The sequence below is a fragment of the Myotis nattereri genome, assembly GCF_964212035.1.
Source record: "Myotis nattereri genome assembly, chromosome: 5".
Classification (NCBI taxonomy): Eukaryota; Metazoa; Chordata; class Mammalia; order Chiroptera; family Vespertilionidae; genus Myotis; species Myotis nattereri.
The window spans coordinates 10058415-10081258 of NC_138080.1; the positions used below are offsets into that span (position 1 = coordinate 10058415).

At 50.1% G+C, this 22844-nt stretch overlaps 1 protein-coding gene across 1 annotated transcript in view; it reads left to right on the forward strand.

Annotated features, from left to right (window-relative positions):
- Positions 1–951: 951 nt before the first annotated feature.
- ADAMTS2 (ADAM metallopeptidase with thrombospondin type 1 motif 2) overlaps positions 952–22844 on the forward strand; it is a gene marked incomplete at its 5' end in the record, with an annotated part of 290738 nt that continues 268845 nt past the window's right edge. Inside the window, 2 exons of the mRNA XM_081093309.1 lie at positions 952–1081; positions 2034–2428. Coding sequence (XP_080949435.1) covers positions 952–1081; positions 2034–2428 — 525 coding nt within the window. The remainder of the gene's footprint in view (positions 1082–2033; positions 2429–22844) is intronic.

Consider the following 22844-nt stretch of genomic DNA (forward strand, 5'->3'; position numbering starts at 1 on the left):
TTGATCCAGGATGGAGACGTATGCCTGGTATTCTGAATTGGAAAAGGTGAGTAGAGAGTAGAAAGGTTATTTTAAGCGGGGCCTGGAGGAGAGGAAAGTCCAGGAGGCTAGATGCCCAGCTGGGATTCAGGACAGGTGATGGCTGCAACTCTGCCAGTGCTCTAGGAAGGAGGGCCAGATCTGGCTGGAGGAGGCTGTGTTCTCAGGTTCCAAAGGAGGGATTGGGAGGCAGATGGAGGGAGACAGAGACTTCAGGCAGAAAGAAAGTGGAGATTGAGGGTATCTTGCCTCTATCTGGAAGGGTAAAAGTTGATCTTTGGGATAGCCCCTGCAGTGAGTGCACCCTTAGGTAAAAGCATCTTCTGGCCTCTGAGGTCTCCATCTCAGGTCTTCCCCACCTTCCCCACCCCCATCCTGAACCCTGTCCTGCCCAGGGCGCAAAAATAGGGCTAGACTGTCTCTTGAGCCCCATGGCTCACTGGTGGGCCCCAAGAAGGATTCTCTGAATGGGGATGCTGGGGGCGGGGGGGGGGGGCACGCTCCTTCCAGGCAGTGTGCCACAAGGGCGCGGGGCAAGCCCAGTGTGGCCAGCGGCTGGGATCCCAGGTGCTACTCTGCCGCCGCCGCCGGGTGTCTCTGCTTCGCTGCGAGAGGGCGGCGGCGGCCCCGCCAAGAAGCGCCGGGTCACCGCAGGCTGAGGCGCCCGCCGTCCCCGCCCTCCCTGCGTTCTGCTTCTCCCTCCCGCCTGCCCGCCTCCCTCGCACGCTCCTTCCCTCTCCCCGCCTCTCCTCAGAGCTCCCCGCCCTCCCCTGCGCGCCTCGCCTCCTCCGCCCAGCGCCCTGCGGTGCTGCAGCTGCCGGCGGCTCCAGCTGCCCCAGATGTGGGCTGGGCAGAGCGCGGGGAACTTTCGCGCCGGCTGCGAGTGCGGGGCCCGGCTGCGGTCCGGCTGCCATGGATTCGCCAGCTGGCGCCGTTCGCTGCCTGCTCTGCCTTTCACCGCTCCTGCTGCTGCTGCTGCTGCTGCCGCCGCCACCGCCGCCGCCCGCCGCCGCCTGGCTCGCTGCTGCTGCCGACCCCCCAGGTAGGGGCGGCCCGCCCCCACCCCTACGACCCCCATTGGCCGGCCCCGCCCGCCCCGCGCGCCTCCCCCCTCCCCCCTCCCCCTTGTACCGGGAGCGTCCTGCTGGACTTGGGCAAACTCCGAGCGCCCCGTCAGGGGCCAAGTTGTCCAACTTCGGGCCGGATTGGTCGCGCAGGGGGCGCCCCTCGCGGCGCACCCGGACTCCTCGGGCGGTGGGGAGCTTGGAGCCCTCGCGGCGCTCCGGACGTTAAGCTTGGCGGTGGAGGGCCAGAAATGCCCCGCGGCGAAATCTCCTAGAGCCTGCCCCAGCGGGTCCTGGGGAGCCAGGGCCGGGCTGCTCCTGGGCTGGCGTCCGGGGATGCTCCGGAGGAGCCGAATGCCGACCGCGCCTGGGGCCCTGAGGATCGTTCGGGGCGCCTCAAAGGGGATCCCCGAAGATCCGAGGGACCCTGCTCCACCCCTCTGGGGACGGGATACTGTCATCAGAGGTCGCCTGTGCGAGGGGAGCCGAGTCCTCGCCGCCCCAGGGGCCACTGAAGGGTGGAGGCTCGCGGGGCGGGGGGGGGGGGGGGGGGATGGGGGGCGGGTGGACGACAACCGGGAATGGCTTCGGAGCGGCCCACATCCTGCCAAGGACGGTAGGTTCACGGTGGCGGGGACGCTCTGAGGTGGCTGTCCCTTGGGGAACTGTGAGGAGCCCGCGGAGCCCCAACCCAGATGGGGCAAGGGGAATGATCTTGGCTTGCAAGGTCCCAGAGCGGGACCGCCGGGGCGGCGGTATTAACTACCCTTCCTGGTTGGCAGATGCAGGGGAGGTGCAGGCTAGTTTCTGAAGGTTGCCTGGAGGAATGTCCTTCCCTTCGCATTGGGGGCGGGCCTCGGGGTGATGCGGGCTCTGCCGATCTTGGGAGCTCCCAAGTCCCGGTGGTTCCAATGCTCCTTCTCATTGCAGGCGGACCCCTGGGGCACGGAGCCGAGCGCATCCTGGCGGTGCCCGTACGCACTGACGCCCAGGGCCGCTTGGTGTCTCGCGTGGTGTCGGTGACGACCGCCCAGGCCGGGGTTCGGGCCCGCAGGGCTGCCCCCGCCCAGACCCTGGGCTTCCTTGGAGGCAGCGAGGAGGACCCTGACCGCCGCCTATTCTACAACATCACTGTCTTCAGCCGAGACCTGCACCTGCGGCTGCAGCCCAACTCTCGCCTTGTGGCGCCCGGGGCCACAGTGGAGTGGCAGGGTGAGTCGGGCACCATTCGCGTGGAGCCCCTGCTTGGAACCTGCCTCTACATTGGAGACGTGGCCGGCGTGAGTGAAGCCTCCTCCGTGGCGCTCAGCACCTGCGATGGGCTGGTGAGTAGACACTTCTCCACCCCTTTCTGTCCATGGCTCTTCTTGCCTGAGCTTCAGAAGCCTGTTACCTGGGTGTCCCCTCGGAGGGCAGGGCCTGCATTGAGGACCTTCTCTGCTTAGGGACCACAGGGCATACACTGAGGGGGTGGCTAGATTGAAGGGGTTGGCTGGAAGGCAAGTTATTTTGACGGTTGAGGGGTGATTTATGCAGGAGAAGGCCCAGGGTCTCCAAAGGGCTGGTCAAGTAGCCATGTGTCTCCTTTAGGCCTGCAGGCACAGGTGTGTATATGTCTGTGAGTGTGTGCACATGTGTTTGGAATGTTGATGTGTACACGTGTCTGGACACCTGTGTGAACATATGAATGTGCCCTTGTGTGTCTTATGCACATGTGTATCTGTAGGTTTCTGCTCATTTGTGTGTCAGTTGAGTGTGTGCCCTGTGCATTTTAGTATGTGTCATATGTGTGGAGGGCACAGGTATTGGCAGTCAGTCTCCTTGTCTCTGTGTATGCAGGTGGTCCCAGCCCAGGGGGCAGGCAGTGATGCTGAAATGCCCAGTTATCCTCTGCCCCCTGGCTGACTGGCACCCACTGATTTTTATGCTGTGGGTTCCTGTGAACTTAAGCTGGCTATTTGCAAAATGTTTTCTCTCTCTATTAGAACCAAGGGGAACATTGGGAAATGCAGGCTCTGGTGCCCATGGGCAGCCCCTGAAGGACAGGAGAGAGGCTGGGGGAGGTCCCCTCCTGAGGCTGCCTGGGGGTTCCTGGAGCCCTGGAAAGTTCTCCTATTTTGGGGGGCCCAGAGGGACCATGGCTTGACATAAGAGCCTTGGAGGAAGCCTGGATCAATGCTCAGGGAGGAGGCTGACATTGGCAGTGTTCTGTCCCGCCACCCAGGGACCTGGCACTCAGCAGAAGCCACTGCAGTTTTCTATTTTGGATAGGATGTGTGGTGGTCAGGCTGGCTGTGCTAGCAAGTCATCTAGACCGCCCACCAAGGGTTCTGCTCTAATTGCAGCTCAGAAGACTCCTGCTCCAAGGGAGTGGCCTCTCTCCCAGCCCTGCAGCCCCTGTCCTCAGGTTCATCCTGTTAGCTACAGAGCCAGCAATTACTCCAGAGCCCCACAACCGCTGGTATTCTTTTTATGGAGACACAGGAAATGTCACTTGTTGCTTCAGAAAAATCACTGCCTTTGGTTAGAACCTGGACGTATTGCAGACAACTGTCAATGTCCTTGGAGGAGTTGGGTTAACATGGTGCAGCCCTCTATGTCCAGTTGTCTCTGAGGATGTCCTTGGGCTCACGGGTGTGCCTCATTTTACTCTAGAGGTGAATCACCTAAATTAGAGGAAATAGGTCCTGGGGACTTCAGGATGGGGTAGATGGGCTGGGAAGAGTGACATGGATGCATTTGTTGGTGGACCAACTTCTGTGTACTGGTTAATTCTCAATGGAAAGCATTTTAGGGATACTTTTTCATTGTATCATTCATTCATCTGGTCAGTGATTCATTTCTTCAACCAGCACCTCTAGTACTCTAGTGTGTTTTTCCATTGTGCTGGTCAGAAATAGGTCTGGCCTGGTGTCCCTCTGGGTCTCACACACTCAGGGCAGTTGATAGGCTGAGGAGCACTCTTGCTGGGGCTGAAAACATACTCCTGGAGGCTGCCTGAAGAATGCTTTGTCGGTAGGCAGCCACACAGGTTGGCAATCCTAGTAGAGAGAAGAGGTACCAGGTGTGCCTTGGCCCAATCAGGATAGGCAGATGTCCTGGACATGCTTGCAGGGCTGAAACGAAGACTGGAGTTGGAAGAGGGGCTGGGGCCTCCCAGGATGGCCTTGAATGCTGTCAGTGAAATGGCCTGGAGATAGTGGGGCAGCATCATGACTTCTTTTCTTTTTCTTTCTCTTTGCTGTGTGCAACTGTTCTGATTTTATACCAATTAATTTCTCAACCTTTAAAGTCTCTCCGTGCATCAATGATGGGCTCATATGCTAAGGGCTTCATGCATCAAGTGTCTGGTCCTCAACAGTGACCCTGCAGGAGAAAGGTCTTCATGCCTGGTTTACAGCTGGGCAGCTGAGGCTCAGCCCTTGATGGCAGGAGTCTGGCTTGGTTCTCTCCAGCTCTTCTTCCATGGTGCTCCCAAGTCTGGTGGGTGAAAGACACTGATATATGATCCAAGGTGTACTTCCTGTGCACGCTCCTCAGTAGGTCTTCTACGGCTAAGTGCACAGCATCCTTCCAGCAGCCCTGGCTCTAAACCAACATGCCTCATGTAGCCCCTTCCTGGGCAGTTCTTGCTCTTCCTTCATTGGTAGTGAAACATGCCCAAGCAAGTGTGGTGCAGATCACACTTGTTAAAATACAGATTTTGATTCAGCACCCATGCACCCTCCCTACTTTCCTGCTTTTTCCCCACCTCCCAGGTTCTGAGCTTCTCCTGAGCTCCCTGGTTGATGCTCCTTGGCCTTAGACTACACTTTCAGAAGCAAGGCTCTACAGCCCAAATTCTGCAAGAGAGCTCTGTGGGTTTACACCTTAAGTTGCTCTGAGCAATTAGGGTTCAGTGGACCACCAGTGTGGGAAATACTGGGCCTTGCATTCACCTGGGAGATTCAAGGGGCCCATGGGACTCCTGGAGAATTTCTGTAATAAAGAAACATTTTGAACTCTGTGAATTCAGCACTCTCACACAGATGGAATCAGGGAACCCTGCTCTGCAGAACATGTTGAACTAGCTTTCTTAGGAGACATGGAAAAACCATGGAGCAGGGCTCAGCGAGCAGCTGTGGTCTCACAGTTTAAGTTTAGATACTTAGGGGAGCCACAGAACGTTTTAGGCCTTTTGTCCTTCCCCTGGATTGGACACACATCTACTTGCCTGTTCCCCTGAGTTTGTTTCTCTACTTTAAAAGAAGGCAGTAGTAGCTTTGTTTACCACAGACAGCAGTCTCCTAATTTATTTAGTACAAATGGATTCTTATGTCACTGTATATGTCAGGCTCCTCTTAGTTACAAGTGACAGAAAACTCAAGTCAGATTAGTTTAAACAGAAATGGAAAGTTATTAGCTCACATAATGGTAAGCCTTCAGGCATGACTGGATCCAGGTGCTCCCACCAGGTTATGAAGACCCTTGCTGTCTCTTGCCTCTACACTCCTGTGTATTTGTTGGCTTTGTTCTCAGATGGAATCCTCTGTGGCAAGTCAAGGGGCTTCAACAGTACCAGACTGACATCATTTTCTAATTATTCCAGCTGAGTCCTGAAATGTCACTCTGGCCAACCTGGCATCAGATGCTCCAATGAGAATCAGGACATGGGGTCTGCAGAACCCCATAGATGGAGAGTGTAAGAGGTGTTGCTCCCCCAAGTGGTATGAGGTTGGGACCCTGGGCCTGCCAATATGCAAATTCTATTGTAGTCAGGTGGAGATGGAGACTCAAGAAATGCCAGATGGCCCAGCCAGTGTGGCTCAGTGGTTGTGCGTCGACCCAGAACCAGGAGGTCACGATTTGTTCCTGGTCAGGGCACATGCCTCGGTTGCAGGCTTGATTCCCAGTAGGAGGCAGCCTATCAGTAATTTACTTTCATCATTGATGTTTCTATATCTCTCTGAAATCAATAAAAACATTTATTTTAAAGAGAAATGCCAGATGAAGACTCGCTTCATAAGACATTGAGCCCTTTATTTTCAGAGAGGCTGAGAAATGGAAAGTGCCCAGGTTCTTTCATAGCCACTGTACAGACGTTGTTCATAATATTTACAGGAAAAGGTTAAAGTTTGCCTTTTCATGATGCCTGAGGAAATACTGCTTAACACAGGGTTCCTGTACATCATGTTGCTATGGAAGACTTTTCTTGCACTTCTTGGGCCACAGGACAGGTGTACTGATCTCACATCATCCTAATATGCTCATTAAACACCCAATGAAAAGGCTGTTGGCATGGAAAGTAATAATAGTATATCACAGGTCACAAGCCCCAACTCTGCGCCATGCTCCCAGCTGAGCACCGTATGCAGTTTAATCCTCAGCACCCATGGCTAGTGTCTGATATGATCTCCATTCTACAGATGAATAAGCTAAGGCTCCAAAGCCAAGACAGCTTGCTCCAAGCTTTGTAGCCACTATTTGGATGCTTGTCTGTCTGACTCCAAGATCATGTTCACCACATTTTATTACCTTTGTTTGCGGACCAACAAAAAGGATAAAAATGAGAGATGCGTTTCTTTGAAACATTCCTACCCTTCTTCTTTGACTCCTGGAGGTCTTCTGAGTCAGGGGTGTTGACCATTGTCAGTGAGTGAGTGGGAGCTGGGAGCAGGCCTAGTGGTCAAGTGGCTTACTGATAAGCTACTGACCTGCTCTGCACTCCCTTCAGGCAGCCTGAGTTTTCATGGCTCAGTAATGGCAGTGGGAACACCAGTAGAATAGAAGCACCCTGTCCTCCCTCTGTCCCCTGTCAGTGCAGCTCTGAGGACCACTCCAGCCTGGCATCTCTGACCAGCCAGGGCCAGTGATGGAAACCTCCAAGGGTTGAGTAGTGGGAAGTATATAACCTCTGAAACTTTTTCCCATTTTGGAGCCTGAGGAGGGCAGTGTACACCCCCTGTGATTCTGTGATGCAGTGTCCCTTGTATAGCTTAGATTCAGAGAGGCTGCTGTCTTGTGGGCTGGGACTATCCTGCTGGGCTGCCATCTTTGCCAGGCACCCTCTCTGTTTAGTCTTGCTGGACATTAAGAGTCACTAAGGCTACAGAGAGAAGTCATTCGCTGGCCTAAGAGACCAAGATGAGTTTTATTTTTCATAACAAGGCTGCTGCCTTTGTGACCACATACTCGGCTCCAGCTGGCTCAGATGCTAGAGTGGGGTTGACAGGTGTGGCAGGCTTAGGCTGTGGGGCTGGGGATGCAAAGTGTCTGGGACTTGCAGGGTCTTCCTTCTCCCATCCTCCCTTGGCACTAGCTGGAGGGCAGTGAGAGGGCCTCAGGCACACCAAAGAAGGGCTGTGGGAACTTCCTGGTTCTCTGGGTGTTGGAATTCCTCAGGTCAGAGGAGCAGAGGCACCTGCTTAGTCCCTGCTCTTTGCAATCCACACAGTTGCCCAGGGTAGTCACAGTTTCCTCCATGGCTTATTACATTCCTTTTTTAAAACTCATTCATTTTAAGTGACAGAAAATCAGCTTACAATGGATGAAATAAGCAGGGGACATTATAGGGATCCTATCCTTGGGATCCCTTGGAGGGCCAGCTTTAGGCATGGTTGGATCTAGGGGCTTGGGGATGGTTTCAGAACATGCTCTCTCTGCCTTTCAGGTCTATGACTCTCTGTGTTTATTTCAGGATGGCCCTCTTTATGCAGGGCCACCAGCAGTTCTGGCTTAATTTGTTTTCTATGGTAGAAATCTCTCAGAAATGGAGAGTTCTCCTTTATGGGTGGTTCCTGCTACAGTCCTGGGGACTGCTCTGATGGATTTTGTTTAGGGTACAGACCCATCTTTAAACCAGTCACTGTGATGTGGGCCTGGTCCAAGTCTCTTGCTCACTTTTGGGGTTGAGAGTGAGGGACAGATCCCCAAATTTTGGAATTGGTTGGGGTTTTATCATAAAAGCAAGAAGGACAGTATGCCAGGCAGATGAAAATGGTTGTTGCCACACTCCACCTGGGCTCTAGACTCCCATGTCTGGCCCAAATCTCCTCCAGACTTGTCTACCCAGCTATCTCTAAGGCTTCTTCCCTTGGTCACCCTATGCTTCTGAAATGGAATGTGGGTCTCTCCCCTTTCCTCCAGATATCACCCTTTACTTGGACTGGAATCCTAGAATTCTAGATGTCTCTGGACTTTATCCCAGTCCCCAACTCTCCACCATGCCAGACCCCAAGCCCTGTCTCTAACTCCTGTGTTCCTCAGCTTTTCATAACTGCCCTTTCCCCAGCTACTCTTTTGCTACACAGCAGCCAGGTTTTTATAAACCACACATTAAATCATGTCACTCCTTTGCTTAAGACTTTTCAATGGATTTTATTAACCTTAACCACACACACACACACACACACACACACACACACACACACACACACAATCCTGGCACCGCTCCCCACCCCCCAAAAAAATCCAAACCACTGACCAAGCATTCAAGGTCCTCCATGACCTAGCCCAGTGGTCTCCAGCCTTATTTGTCACTATGTACCCCTCATGCCTGTGCTACAGTCACACTATACACTCCAGCTCAGCACCTGAGCATAGGCTGTGCCCTCACCTGGAACACTCTCATCCTTCTCTCTTTGCCTGGTTCACTCTGTAGGTTTCACCTAAATGGCACTTCATCCAGGAACCCTCCAGACAGTCACATGCCATGTTGCACTCTGTGGTTCTTGGTAACTTGTGCATGGGAAACTTGTACCTGGCTATGTCCACAAGACCCAGCTCCAGCGGGGCAAAGCTCAGCTGGGAGCCATGAAATGTGAGTGCCTGGGAGGCAGGGCCAGAGGCCAGTGCAGGGACTTGAAGGAGAATCACCAGGAGACTCTGTACCCCCAGTGCCTAGAGCTGGCCCACCTATCCCTGTCTGCTCTGCTGCAGACCCAGAATGTCCATATTCAGTGGGGCAGGCCCCCTTGGAGAATGGCCAAAAGTTCTGTCTCCTTTTCCATAGGAAAGCACTTGTGTACACATGCGGTTTTACATGTTTTTTTGTCTTCCTCATCCCTTTGTGGTCTCTGAAACTCAAGTTGAAAACACCTGGTTTAAATCAAACTAAATAAGGGAGGGAAAGCATCCCTGTGCCTGTATGGAGAAGTGTTGGGTTGGGTTGAGGAGACCTTGGACTCGGCTCTGGCAAGTTACCATGTAACCCTGGGCAAATACTACCATCAGCCTCAGTTTGTCTAGGTGGAAAGTGGAGGCTGGAGCCAACCATTTCTAGGTCCTATCCAGGCAATTCCAGGTGTCTTAGGGGCCATATAGGGAGCAGACACAAGTGAGGGGACACAGTTAGCAGCAGAGGGAACTCTGGTGAGTCCATGTCCTGAGTTTCTTCTTCTCTTCTTCTTTTCTTAACCCTCACCCAAGGACATGTTTATATTGATTTTAGAGAGAGAAAGGAAGGAAGGGAAGGAGGGAGGGAGGGAGGGAGGGAAGGAAGGGGAGAGAGAGGAAGAGAGAGAGAGAGAGAAAGAGAGAGAGAGAGAGAGAGAGAGAGAGAGAGAGAGAGAGAGAGAGAAACATCAGTTGCCTCCCATACACATCCCAAATGGGGACCTAATTGCCCTGAGTAGAAATTGAACCTGAAAGCTTTTGGTACAAGGGACAATGCTCCAACTGACTTAGCTACCCAGTCAGGGCTGTCCTGCCTTTCTTGATAGATTGTTGTGCCTAGGGAGTGTGGGCTCCTTGCTGCCTCCAGTGCTTCTTCAGAGAAGCTGCATTTCTGAGTCTGTTGGCATGTGAAGAACCTGAATGGGCTTTGAGGTCCCCTGAAGGGGCCTTTGCAGGTCAATGTGGAATTATTGGGAGCTGTGCTGGTAGCAGGATGGTTAGGTGGGCCATGCAGGCAGGGACTATACTGGGGAAATGTCAACTGAAGGCTGTGGTTACCAATTCAATGCCAACGGGGTCCCTGATTTGGGTTGCAGTGAGTTGGGGGAGACTATTTGGTGAAAACAGCTCAGTTGTGAAAGTATTTGGTGAAATCAGCTCAGTTGTGAAACAGCTCAGTTGTGAAACATCAATTGTGATATGGCTCAGCTGTGGAACAGCTCAGTTAAAGCGACCCAGGTGAAGCAACTCAGGCAAAGTGGTTTCCATATCACAGGTAAACATAGTCTTTAATGGCAACTGAAAGTATACTCTGCTGAGGCAGAGGTGAAGCTGGCTTATAGAGAAGAATGCTCACCTCTAGTCCCAGATTGGTCTATTTCTATGCAAATAAAGAACTCCAAATCAGCACAGTTTGATTGGCTCAGATAGCACTGTCCTGATTGACCAGAATGGACCTGCTTTGATTGATCAACAAAGATGCAAATGAGGCTATAGCTGTGAAGCCCTGATTGGCCAGGGTAGGTCTTTGGCCCATTAACTGATTTAGGACCCTAGGAGCTCCTTTGTAAGGAAGGGTGTGCTCAGATGGTAGGAACACTGGGCAAGAGGCAGACTGCTCAATGCAGCTTTTCAGTGAAGCACAGGGAGCAATGATTGTTAGACTCTGTTTATAAATTTGAGCCCAACTAACCATCAGGAGTCCTTAACAGGCACATTCATTCTCAGCATTGATAGGAGCTTGCTGAGAATCCAGCCTTCATCATGGCCACCCCATGCACCTGTCCCCAGGGTATTCATATCCTTCTGTCTGGCCTCACCATCACTTCTTCTAGGGCAGCGGTTCTCAACCTGTGGGTCGCGACCCCTTTGGGGGTCGAATGACCCTTTCACAGGGGTTGCCTAAGACCATCGGAAAACACATATAATTATATATTGTTTTTGTGATTAATCACTATACTTTAATTATGTTCAATTTGTAACAATGAAAATACATCCTGCATATCAGATATTTACATTACAATTCATAACAGTAGCAAAATTACAGTTATGAAGTAGCAATGAAAATTATTTTATGGTTGGGGGTCACCACAACATGAGGAACTGTATTAAAGGGTCATGGCATTAGGAAGGTTGAGAACCACTGCTCTAGGGGTTGACTTGGTGGAAGGGAAGGGGCTTTCCAGGCACTCTTGCCTGGCGGGGCGGGGAAAGGATGTGCACTTGCCAGTGGTTGCCATGGTGGAGATTGACTTGTCAGAGGTTTGTGCTCCAGGTGGCAGAGCAGCAGCCCGTAGCCCCTACCTGTCTCATGGCAGCCATTCAGAATGGTGTAAATGCGTTTGTGGTCTAAAACCCAGACTCATTTCTTCAGTGAGTAAGGCATGTGAAGGCACTTAGAGAAGTCAAAAATCATAGAGAAAAGCAGTAGAGTGGTGGGTGCAGGGGCCTGGGAATGGGGAATTAGTGTTTAATAGGCATAGAGTTTCAGGTTTCCAAGGAGAAAAGAGTTCTGGAGATGGATGGTGGCGATGATTGCACAATATTATGAATATATTTAATAACATTGAACTGTACAATTTAAAAATGATAAAGATGGTAAATTTTATATGTATTTTACCACAATTTAAAAAGACATCCGAGGATTCCTGGGATTGAATAGGTAATTAAGGGATGGGGTGGTGTCCCTTGAACCTCGTTGGCCCAGCTTTTCCTCCCCTGTGTAACCTTTTTCTCTGGGTGATCAGTGCCTATGGTGACTCCATACCATTCTTGCCCCCAGAGACAGCCTGGTGGCATTGGAAGCAGTCTATTATTTGAAGGTCCCTGCCACATTTCTGAGCTTCACTCTGATTGGACAGGCATAAGTCATGGAACCTTTCCATAGTCACTCACTGTGCCCAGGGATGTGATGTCCTGGTTGGTTGTGGCTTGCGTCACATGCTCCATCCCTACCCAGGAAAGAGATACTATGGCTCCTCACCTCCAGGCTGCTTTGCCAGTGAGGGTCCTGCAGAGAGGTGCCTGAGGACTCATGGAAGCCACTGCTATTCCTCTAGAAGAGGCCAAAAAAGGGTCATCGTGTACACTTTCTACCTCTGCTCGCAACATGTGCCCTATCCCTGCAGTTGTCTTGGAAGCCAACCCCTGTTTTCCTCATTTTACAGATGAGGAAACCCAGGGCTCTCAGATACTCAGATCTACAAGGCTTTCACAGTGTGGGGGGTCACCTTCCCCTTGGAATCCTTTAGGGTAGAGCATAGTGAAGTCTGACTTGGCCTCTCAGGAAGGCCAGCCTTGTTGGTTGCTGGTTTCCAAGCCTGAGCCCAGGGCAGCCACCTCTTCAGAGGCCATCCCCTGTCACCTGTTGCCCTCTACTCTAATTCCATTACAGAGCCCTGTGTTTCTAGCACTGATTGCTGAGTGTAATGAAGCTGCTCATTCAGATATTGGCAGGTTCCAGGTTCCTCCTGCCCTATGGCCAGCCTTGGCTGCCCATTCCTCAGTGTCCCTGGCACTTAGCAGGTGAAGACCCTCACCCAGGATTAGCTGGGATGTGGGGAAGGCTGGGTCCCACCCATTCCTGCTGTGAGGACCGAAGCACATCAGGTAGCACCACAACAAAGGAGTCATTGAGGGGCTCATTTGACCTGAGCAACTGGGACGCTCAGCATGGAGGCTGGCTTTGTGCATAATGGTCTTAGCTGTGGCTGGGGTCTCCTGCTCTGGTCTCTGAGATCTACAGGGGCAGTTGTGTGTGGGGGGCCTCTCTTAGGATGCTGGGTCTGTACTGGCAGGCAGACATGTCATTGTCTCCACTGCCCTCCTCGGCTCAGTCAGCTGAGGGTGGGGAGGTTTCTGTGCTGCTGTCAGAACATACAAGGCTGCAAGGCATATGTGAACACATGTGCATGTTTGTGCATCTGTACATGGGAGTGCATATGTGTATGTGAAAATGTGTGCATGCAGGCGAATGTGTACACATAAATGTGTATGTACTTGCATATCTATATGTGGGACATGTGAGCCTGTGTGTGTGTGTGTGTGTCTTGAGTAGGTGTATATGTGTGTGCATTTGAGTGAGTCTGTACATTCTTGTGTGAGTGTGCATGTATGTGTTCTTGGCAGGGTTTCCTGCAGGGGAGGGAACTGAGGTGGAGTGGAGGTACTGAGAGGAGAGGAAGACCTCAGTCCTCTGAATTTTGGTACCACCTTAAACTACTCATGGCAGGCACTCTGGAATGAGAGGGCTCAGTTAGGAGCCTCTGGCTTTGCTGTATATGCTTCATATTAAATGTCAGCTGTCCATGGGGTCTGTGGTGCTGTCATTAATATGGAGAAGTTATTACTGAGCCTGGAGACAGCTCCTTGGACTCATCCGTGAATTTTAATTACACTGCACGTCTACTCCAGGGCCTGTGGATTGAGGCACTTTTGCTTGGAGGCAGAAGAAACTCTGGCATCCAGGACTCTAGGCCCAAGCAGTGCCAAGAGACCAGGAAGGCTTGGTGCTGCCTACCTGGTTCTGCACACTTCAGTGATGAGCAGTGGACTTAGTGTGGGCTGGAGACTGGAATGTCACACTGTGAGCTCTGCCCCATGCAGCTGGGTGACCTGGACCAGGGCAGCATCTCCCACTGAACCAAAAGCAAAGAGGTATCCATCCACACCCACCTCTTGGGGTGCTTGGAAGGATGAGTGCATGACAAGCCCTTAGCCCAGGCCAGGGTTTGGGAAATGTTGGCTGTTTCTGTATTTTGGGGGGTCTAAGGTGCCATCAGGGATTGGATATACCAAGAAAGAGGAGATACACCCAGCACCTTAGCCACAGTCCCACCAGGTGTTGGCACTAGCCACCCTGCCCCTAGTTGCTATAAGCTGTGGCTTGTTTCGCCCACCTCATTCGCTTTGCTTGCTTAGTGCATGACTGGCTTCATCCACTTCTGGGTGTTTTCCTCTCTCTAGTAAAGTAGGAGGTCACCAGGAACATTCCTCACCAAAACCAAACACACTGCTATCTCTGTGCCTTCCTATACATGCCTTTTTCTATCCACACTGTGACATTTTAAAGACATCTGAGTGGTAAGGGTCTCAAAACAAGAAGTGCTGACCCCACATATGACTCAGGTGCAGGATAGCAGTACAAAATGCCATGGCCAAATTAGTTGCCTACCAGCCAGTGACAGCCAGCATATGTGGCTGCTAGCAGAGATAAGACTCACTAATTTTATTCCAAGTTCAGATGATAAATGTGGCATATGTGTGTCTTAGAACCTGAACATTCAGTTTTATGATGGTGATGATAATGATACAAATGACTTTGGGGCTGAGATTTGACATAAAACTCCCAGGCTGGGGAAACAGGGCAGTGGCAGAAGCCAGCCATCCACACCAAAGGAGCAAACCCTTGCCCACTGTGGGAGCAGAACATTCAAGCATTCATTTTGAACCAGGGTGTTTCTCCTTTGATAGCAGGAATTGAGACCACATGGCAAATAAGATGTATTTTTGTTTCATGCAAGGTTGGTCTAAGGCTCAGTAGTGGCCAATCCAACTGGGACAGAGCTTCTGAAGGTATAAGAAAAAGTGGTTCAAAGCTGTGAACAATAGGAATATACAGTTGACTCTTTTTTAATAAATTTATTGATTTTAGAGAGAGAGGAAGGAGGAGAGAGAGAGGAAGAGAGAAAGAGAGAGAAACATCGATTTGTTGTTCCACTTATTTATGTATTGATTGGTTGATTCTTATATAGGCCCTGATGGGGGGATGGAACCACAACCTGAGTGTATTGGGACAATGCTCTAACCAATTGAGTTACCCAGCCAGGACCTATAGTTGACTCTTGAACACCTGGTGATTGGGGTGCCCACTGCCCATGCAGTGGAAAAATCTTTGTATGCCTTAAGTTGGCTCTCCACATACACAGATTTCCAACTACCAGTTCACCCTTGAATGATGCAGGTTTGAGCTGTGCAGTTCTGAACTGTGCAGGTCAATTGAAAAAATTCCATGAACCCACACAGTTCAAATCCATGTTGTTCAAGGATCAATTGTATATATAAAATGTATTATGCAACATATCATCTCTAGTCAGTTGCAAAGGCAACCTCAGGTTAAGTGATATCACATATAAACTTTATTTTTCTGTCTGCTTGTTCTTGTACCTGCTTTAAAGCTCTCATGTGTTCATCATGAGAGCTTTAAAGCTCTAATATCTAAAGTGTCAGCTTCTTTACAGCTGTGCTGTGGTAGTAGCTATGAACTATGTGAGGCTACTGACTACCTAAAATGTGGCTGGTCTGAGCTGAGAGGTGCTCTGAGAGTAAAATACACAACAGATTTCAAGGAGTTAGTACCAAAAAAAAAAAAAAAAGGATATCAAATATTTCATTGGTCATTTTACAGTGTTAATTACAGGCTAAAATGATAATACTTTGGATATATTGGGTTAAATAAGATATATTGCTGAAATAATTTCCCCTGTTGTGTTTTGTTTTTTTTTAACCTGGCAACATATGAAGTTCACATTCCATTTCTGTGGGGCAGAGCTGCTTTGAAACATCTGGCTGAATACGCCCCTTTTGCTGTTATTCTTTTGCAAAATTTTGTTGACTGGTCACATCCATTTATTCTTCCAATTGAATTTTAGAATTGTTCTGTCAGCTTGAAAAGATCCCCAGTGAATTTGATTGACATTAAATTAAACTTAGAAACCAATTAAAGCAGGTATTGACAAAATTTATATTTGACAGGAACATGGTGTTTTTCAATTCTGTTTTGATGCTGCTCAGTGAAGTCTTATGCACTTTTTATACAGGTTTCCCACTGTTTTTAATCAGGGTCATTTCAAGGATATTTTTTCTTTTTGCCATTGTGAATTGAATCATTTCCATCTATTGCTGGTATACAGGAAGGCTATTGATTTTTATATAATTATCTTTTATCAAGCAGCTTGATTGAACTCAGTAATTCCAATATGTCTTTGTGGATTCCGTTGGGGTTTCTAGGTATACAGTTGTACTGTCTGAGACAACGATAATTTTGGAGGTTCATTTCCAATCTGCTAGAACCTCCAGAGTAATGTTAAGTAACAGTAGTGGCTTTGCATATCTGCATCTGCACCCAATTCTGGTAGGAACACCCTGGAGTTTCTCTGTTTAATAAAATGCTTGCTTATGGACTAAAATGGATTTCGAGTTTGTAAGATCCTCTGAATTCTAGTTTTCTAAGATCCCATTTTTATTAGCAAAGGAGGTGAAATCTAGATAAGTCTAATACCCCACACCAACATCACTGTCCCCCAAAAGCCAAAGACCTTGTAATTCCCAGGGGCTGTGTCTCCTGCTGACCTAAGCCTTGGAGTCCCCCACTTGTCTTCTTGTTGGCCCCCAAATGCAAGCCAGCCCCCCATTTACAGGTGTTGGACCCCACATACAGGAAACATTTGGGGGGGGAGGAGCTTTGTTTAGGAAGGTAGAGGAGGCTGCCCTGGCAGCTGTTTAGGTGGCTTCCATAGAACGAGGTCTGACTTGGGAGGGCAATGGCACTTTGATGAGCCAGGTTCTCCTCTCTGTGGGTATTCTCCCAAGGGGCAGACCTCCTGAGTCCCCTCCTGAATCATTCAAAGACTGTGTCCCCTCATTGAGGCCTAGGACATGTCCACACAGTGTTCCACTGTTACCTTTACTTCCACAGACTTCCAGAAGGTCTTCTCCCAAACAAAGACCATTGCTGCCTTAAAGGAAATCTGTGGCCCGTCCTGCAGCAGATCTGTCTGCCAGTAGACAGGCATGGGATTGGGACAGCTTTGAATAATGCCTGTGCCTAGGCCTTGCCTCATGAGATTCTGATTTCTCATACCTGGCGGGACATGGGGGTGGTCTGTATTTTTCAAGAGCCACATGGGAGAGTCTTATGCATGACAGATGGACACCCACTGACCTAGAGAAAGATCATGAGGCATGAGGTCAGACAGAACCAGGTTCAGGGCCTGGCTCCCCTCTTGCTGGCCTGTGACCCTCAGTTTCCCTAATTGTAATACTGCCTGCCTCAAAGGGTGTGTCCTTGAGGAAATGGAGAAGAATAAAGCTGGCTGGCCTCAGCCCAAAAGAATATCATGGGAAGATGAGAGTGGAATTAGATGCTGGCCCAGAGGAATGGTCAGGCCTCCAGGCAGCCTGGGACCAGGGAAGCTAATACTGACCCTTTCTGCCCTCTAATTCCTCACCTGCAAATTCAGACCTGGCAGAGGGAGGGTAACCCCCTTGCATCGTCATCCCTGAGGCTGGCTATTCACAAAGCAGGTGCCTGGAACTCAGTGGTCATTGTGCATTGATTCTGTAGACCCTGCCTGGCAGGGTAGGGGCAGGGGCCACATCCTCCTGGGTGCTCCTTGGTACCCCCAGCCAGATTCCGGGCATTGTTCTGGGCTTACTAGCCCTGAGCAGAGGCCTGTGCTCCTGGTGGGCACAGAACACTCAGGGTGAGAAGAGGTCCCCAGCTAGGGCTCAGCTCAGCTCAGCTGACAGGGAAGTCCTGTGTTTCCTGAGCAGCCCCCAAATGCAGCTCCAGGGACAACTGTCACAGGGAGGGCTGGGAGGTTGTTGGGGTAGTGCTGGATCCTGGCTTAGAGCCCTCCCTTTCCTTCCCTCTGATGGCCTTCCTTCTCTTCCTCTCTCTTCCCTTCTCCCTGCCTCCCCTATTCCCTCTCTCTCTCCCTTGCTCTCTTCTTCTCTCTTCTCTCCCTTCCCTCCCTCTCCTCCTCTTCCCGCTTTTCTTTTCTCTCTTCATCCTCCTCCTTTCTCTTTTTCTCCTCCCTTCCCCCTTGCTCTCCCCTGTCTGTCCTCCCTTCTTTCCTAGTATGAGTGGACCCCCACCTCTTTGTCCTCCAAGACTCTTCAGTGATCCTTCCTGGGCAGTTGGCTCTTCATTGCTGGCCACACACTCTGCCCAAGTTGTGCCTGCATGTCCCTATTTACACATCACCTCCTTTGACACTCACAAGCACTCACTGTACTCTGGGAATAAGTAGCATCATCCCACAGTATAGGAGGAAATCTGGGCTGGGAGAGAGGGTGTGACCTACACCAGGTCACACAGAGCTCAGATCCTGGACTCCTTCCACTGCAGCTTGAGCTCCACACAAAACCTTTGCTGTCCTCAGTGGTACACATCAGCCCCCACTCACATTAGCAGGGTTAATTACTACAGGGGAAGGGGAGTTTCTCCTCTCCTTGGGGACTGAGTTCTTGGTGCACTTCCCAGCCACCAAGGGCAAGGCTTGCACCACTGTCCTACCAGAGTAGTCTCCACCTCAGATGGGGTAGCCTGGCCTTTGGGTGCTGTTTTTGATGTTGGCGTGCCCAGGACCTCTCTGGCTGTCCTTACTGGGAAGGCTGGTAGGACCAGGCTGTGCCGTGCCATGGAGGTTGTACAAGTGGTATCCTGCACAAGGGCACCTGGGCAGAGGGTGAATGAGGCCAGCCTCTGTTCAGTGTCTGGGAGTTGATGGAGTAGAGGGCAGAGTGGCCAAAGCTGAGTGGATGGATACAGGAGGGCTTGAAGAGTGTGCCAGGCATTTGCCCCACCGTCAAGATCACGTTGCTGCATTCATTTCTTTGAAAAACCTCCTGGATACTCAGGACTTGTAGCACCAGAACAAAAGCCAAGGGCAGTTGCAGGGAAGCTGCTGGTTGTGGACGGTGGCCCTGGTGGCCTGGGTGACTATACTGGGACTGGGCATGATCAGGGAGGTCAGACAGTAGTCTGGCTCTGTCCTAGTGTTGGCCTGTCCTAATTGGCCCCTGGGGCCCAGGACCCTTGTAGCCCTCTCCTAGGGGCCTGCAAGGTCCCCTGGTTCCTGTGGACCTGGGTCCCAAGAGTGCAGGAGGCTGCTTCAGCTTGTCTGGCATGGAGCCCTCATCATGAGCATTCACTTTGGGCTAATGATACGGGGAGGGCACAATCCCATGGCTGCTGAAACTCAATCCTACCAAGTTTCTGTGATGACTGATGGTTGCTCTCTCCAACTCTCACCCCAGATGACAGGCCCTCCATGGGCCTAGACCTTAACCCTTTGTTAGCTTGGGTGGATTTATATTCTGAGTTCCCATTGCAGTTTACCTTGCTGTCAGACCTCTCATGTTGGTTCCTTCTGTTTACTTAGGCTCTATAAAATAATGAGCCTTTCAAAGTACTTCATTATATGTTTTAACTTTTTTTTCAGATTTGACTTTTTAAAATATTTAACTCCTTTAATACAAGTGAAATGTGTTTCCTGTACTGTGTAAGATGTTGGTTTTACATATATAATTTTTTCTAAATTGCTACTCTGTTGTGTCAGCACCATTCTTTTACTAATTCACCCTTTCCTTGGACTTTGGGACCTGTATTCCCTCATCTATGAAGTTCATGAAGGTGATCTGATTTCTTTTTACCCTCTCTGTTGATGTTTTGTGTTTCGTTTTGTTTTTTTATACCAACAATAAGCTTTTTAATCTTTGTTGCTTAATGATATGGCAAATATCACATTGTGACTTAAATGTTTTGGCTATTTTTGCCCATTTTCCAAATGGATTTGGGGTTTGTTTTCTTATGATCTTAAACAAAACCACAAGAGGTCCCTTATTTTGGATGATATGAATGGCCCAGTGGTGTCCAGGATACAGCAGACCTCAACAAACCTTTGCTGAACAAGAGAATGACAACTTCCTGATGTTCAATTTTCTCAGGGAAATAAGAACATTGGTTTAAATCTTTCAAAATATATTCCAGTAGGCTTATTAGTAAGAACTTTAGAATTTTATTGCCATCACAAATAGGACCTTTTCCATTATGTTATTAGAGATATGTAGGAACACTTAATCTAAATAGTTTTTTTAATTGATTTCAGAGAGAGGAAAGAGAGCTAGAGATAGAAACATCAACAATGAGAGAGAATCATTGATCATTCTCATTGCCTCCTGCTCGCCCCCTACCTGGGCGTGTTCCTTGACTGGGAATTGAACCTCCACCTCCTGGTTCATAGGCGGACGCTCAACCACTTAGCCACACCAGCTGGGCAATACTTAATTTAGATACAGCAGGTGACCATTTACTCAGAATACCTTCAACCCACTTAGTCAAGATTAACAATATACTCAGAGATTAGGTTCTTTCATTCCCAAAGAGCAAGAGGGCAAAGAACAGCATGTTAATACAATTTATATATGCACCTGTACCACTCCAGGTAAACACTGACAACCATCATTGACCCAGCAAATCCGAGCCCCACTCAGGCTCCACTTATTTCTCTTTCTTTGCTCTCAGTGATACCCATCCTCCTCTTTGCTTTAGCAAAGTCTGTTATTACAGTGGCATGCATGCAAACCATGGATGATTGCAAAAAATCCTTCTAAAATAAATCTCTCTTGGATGTTTCCCATGTTTGCATTCCCAGATATGCCAGTTTCTATATTTATTTCGCATCTAGGCATTTCATGAACTTCCTTATTATTTTTCCCTTTATTGTGGATTTTTTGGGGGGGGGACTTTGGGAATATACAATTATCTTCTGCAATTCCTAATATTTGTGTATCTTATTTTTCGATATTTATTTATTTTGTGTCATTACATTGGTGACAGTGTAAAATTGAATTTTAGTGATTTTGTGTGGGAGCCACACCATGTATTCCAAGTATCTGGACCACAGCCATGGAAGGGAAACGAGAACCAGGTCCTGCTTCTCTCTCTGTGAGTGGTGCTGGCAGACAAGTCTTGGCCACGGTGGCTCTCTGGACTTCACTCATCCACGTGGGGCAGCTTTTCTCTCCCTGCTCTGTTGCATCAGGTGGAGCTGACACAGGCAGCTGTGGTGTTTTGTAGGGAGTGGGTGGCAGTGACTGGCAGGCATCCATTAGGTCAGGGAGCCTCATTCATCTCTGTGGACTGCTAGGTGTTCCCTGTCTCAGGAAAGCAATGTACCTGGCCACCAGGTCTTCCAGAGATCGCCCTGAGTTTCAACAGGAACATGGTTCAGTGAGACACTTGCAAGAGGAGATTGGCAGTCAGCTGGATCCATTTGTATAACATGAAGCCCTGAATGAATGTCGATTTGAGAGAACCATTGGAGTCCCAGCCTTGCCCCTCACCAGTGAAATCATTTCTGGATGTGTGTTCTCCTTATGCAGGGTGGAGTCTGCAAACTGGTGGGCTGGGTGCCATATCCACCCACACATGAGTTTTGTTTGGCCATCCCAGTGTTTGACAAATTTCTCACGAAGGTCTAGAGGTTTCCCTTGAGAATCTGGGAGAGCTGTGAGGCCTGTCTCCTCAGCAGGGACAGAAGACCCCAGAAGGTTCTCACTGTTCCTTGTGATCACCCTGGCCCACCTCATGAGCTCTCATTTCCTGTGTGGTCCCTGTGACCTTACCTGAGACTTGCTCTTATGCTGAGGTGGGTGCCTCTTGTATCTCATCTGTGAAAGGTGAAAGTGGATGCAGTGACTACACTGGTGGGTTGGTGAGTTTTGGTGAGGATTAAATGAAGGCTTGTGGCTGGTACTTGGTAGCAAATCGTCCTTCTTATTAAGAGGTAATATTTCCCTCATGTCCCTGCTAGGAGGAGACGAAGTGTGTGAGTCACTGGAGATGTATGAAGTGCTTTGCAGATATGAATTACTGTGGACTACTCCCCAGGCTGCACTGGGGCTGTGGTTGGGTACCGGAGTAGGGAGGCAGGACTAGGGAGGGCAGGCCCTGGGGAGCCTATAACCGACCTGGGATGCGTTGCCAGATGAGGCTGTGACTGTTCTGAAATGGAATGCCTGGGTCAGAATAAGGAGAACAGATGTTGACTAGATGAAGCCAAGAGTTGCTGACATCACTGGGAGCCGGTCAGGACACAGGGTGCTGAGGCCGAGGGTCCTCTGTCCTTTTTTCTGAGGCAGCATTACTGAGGCAGATTCAAGGGCTGGGGGTGTACACACACACACATGCACACACACATGCACACATGCACACACACACTTTTTCTTCCACCAGATTTCCCCACCTGAACATAATTAGCCAGGATGTAGAAAAGATTTACAGCCTGGAAGGAGAGAAGAGAGTCTTGTTGGCAGGCAGGCCAGGGAAGAGAGATGCACACCTGGATGGCAAGTGGACTCTGCAAGACAGAGGAGCAGCTTTGATGGAGAACTGTCTGGAGCTGCTGGCCAGGGAAGGGGGAAGCACATGGTCCTTCCTCTATCATCTGTGGATAGGGAGCCTATCCCCTAATTTCTCCCTTGACTGTAAATCTGGAGGGTACAACCAAGAGGCTGTGGGGGACTTGCTCCTGTTCAACACCTGTGTAATTGGTGCCTGCTGCCCTGTCCCTCCTGGGATTCTGTCCCTATGTCCAGTCTCCCGCCATTGTAAAGGACAGGAAACCCATTGCAAACTGGCTTGAGTCAAAAGGGGATGCTCAGGCATCCTGCCCTGTTCCATTTCTGCCTCCCTCCCCCTGGCCTGGCTTCAAAAGGTTCTTCCCTGTGAGAAGCCACAGGCTCACAAACTACCAGCCCGGCAGAAAGACCTTCCTTTTCTCTTGGGGTTTCAGCAAGTCTCAGAGCTGGTTCTCATTGGGTCAGGCTGGGTCACATGTCAATCTTTGAGTGAATCACTGTGGCCAGGGCAGCAAGCAGGACTTCTATGAGCCAGGTCTGGTCACATGACCACTAGCTCCAGGGGAAGAGTCTGTGGTCTGAAATGGGGGGGACCCAGAGGAGAATGGATGGGGGCCCAGTGGAAAGGCAGACTGCTGTGTCAGGGGAGCAGTGGGCACTGCTGCCTTCTCTGCCTCCCAGACCTCTACTGCCTTCTGCCTTTCCCCTGGCCTGCCTGCCTTG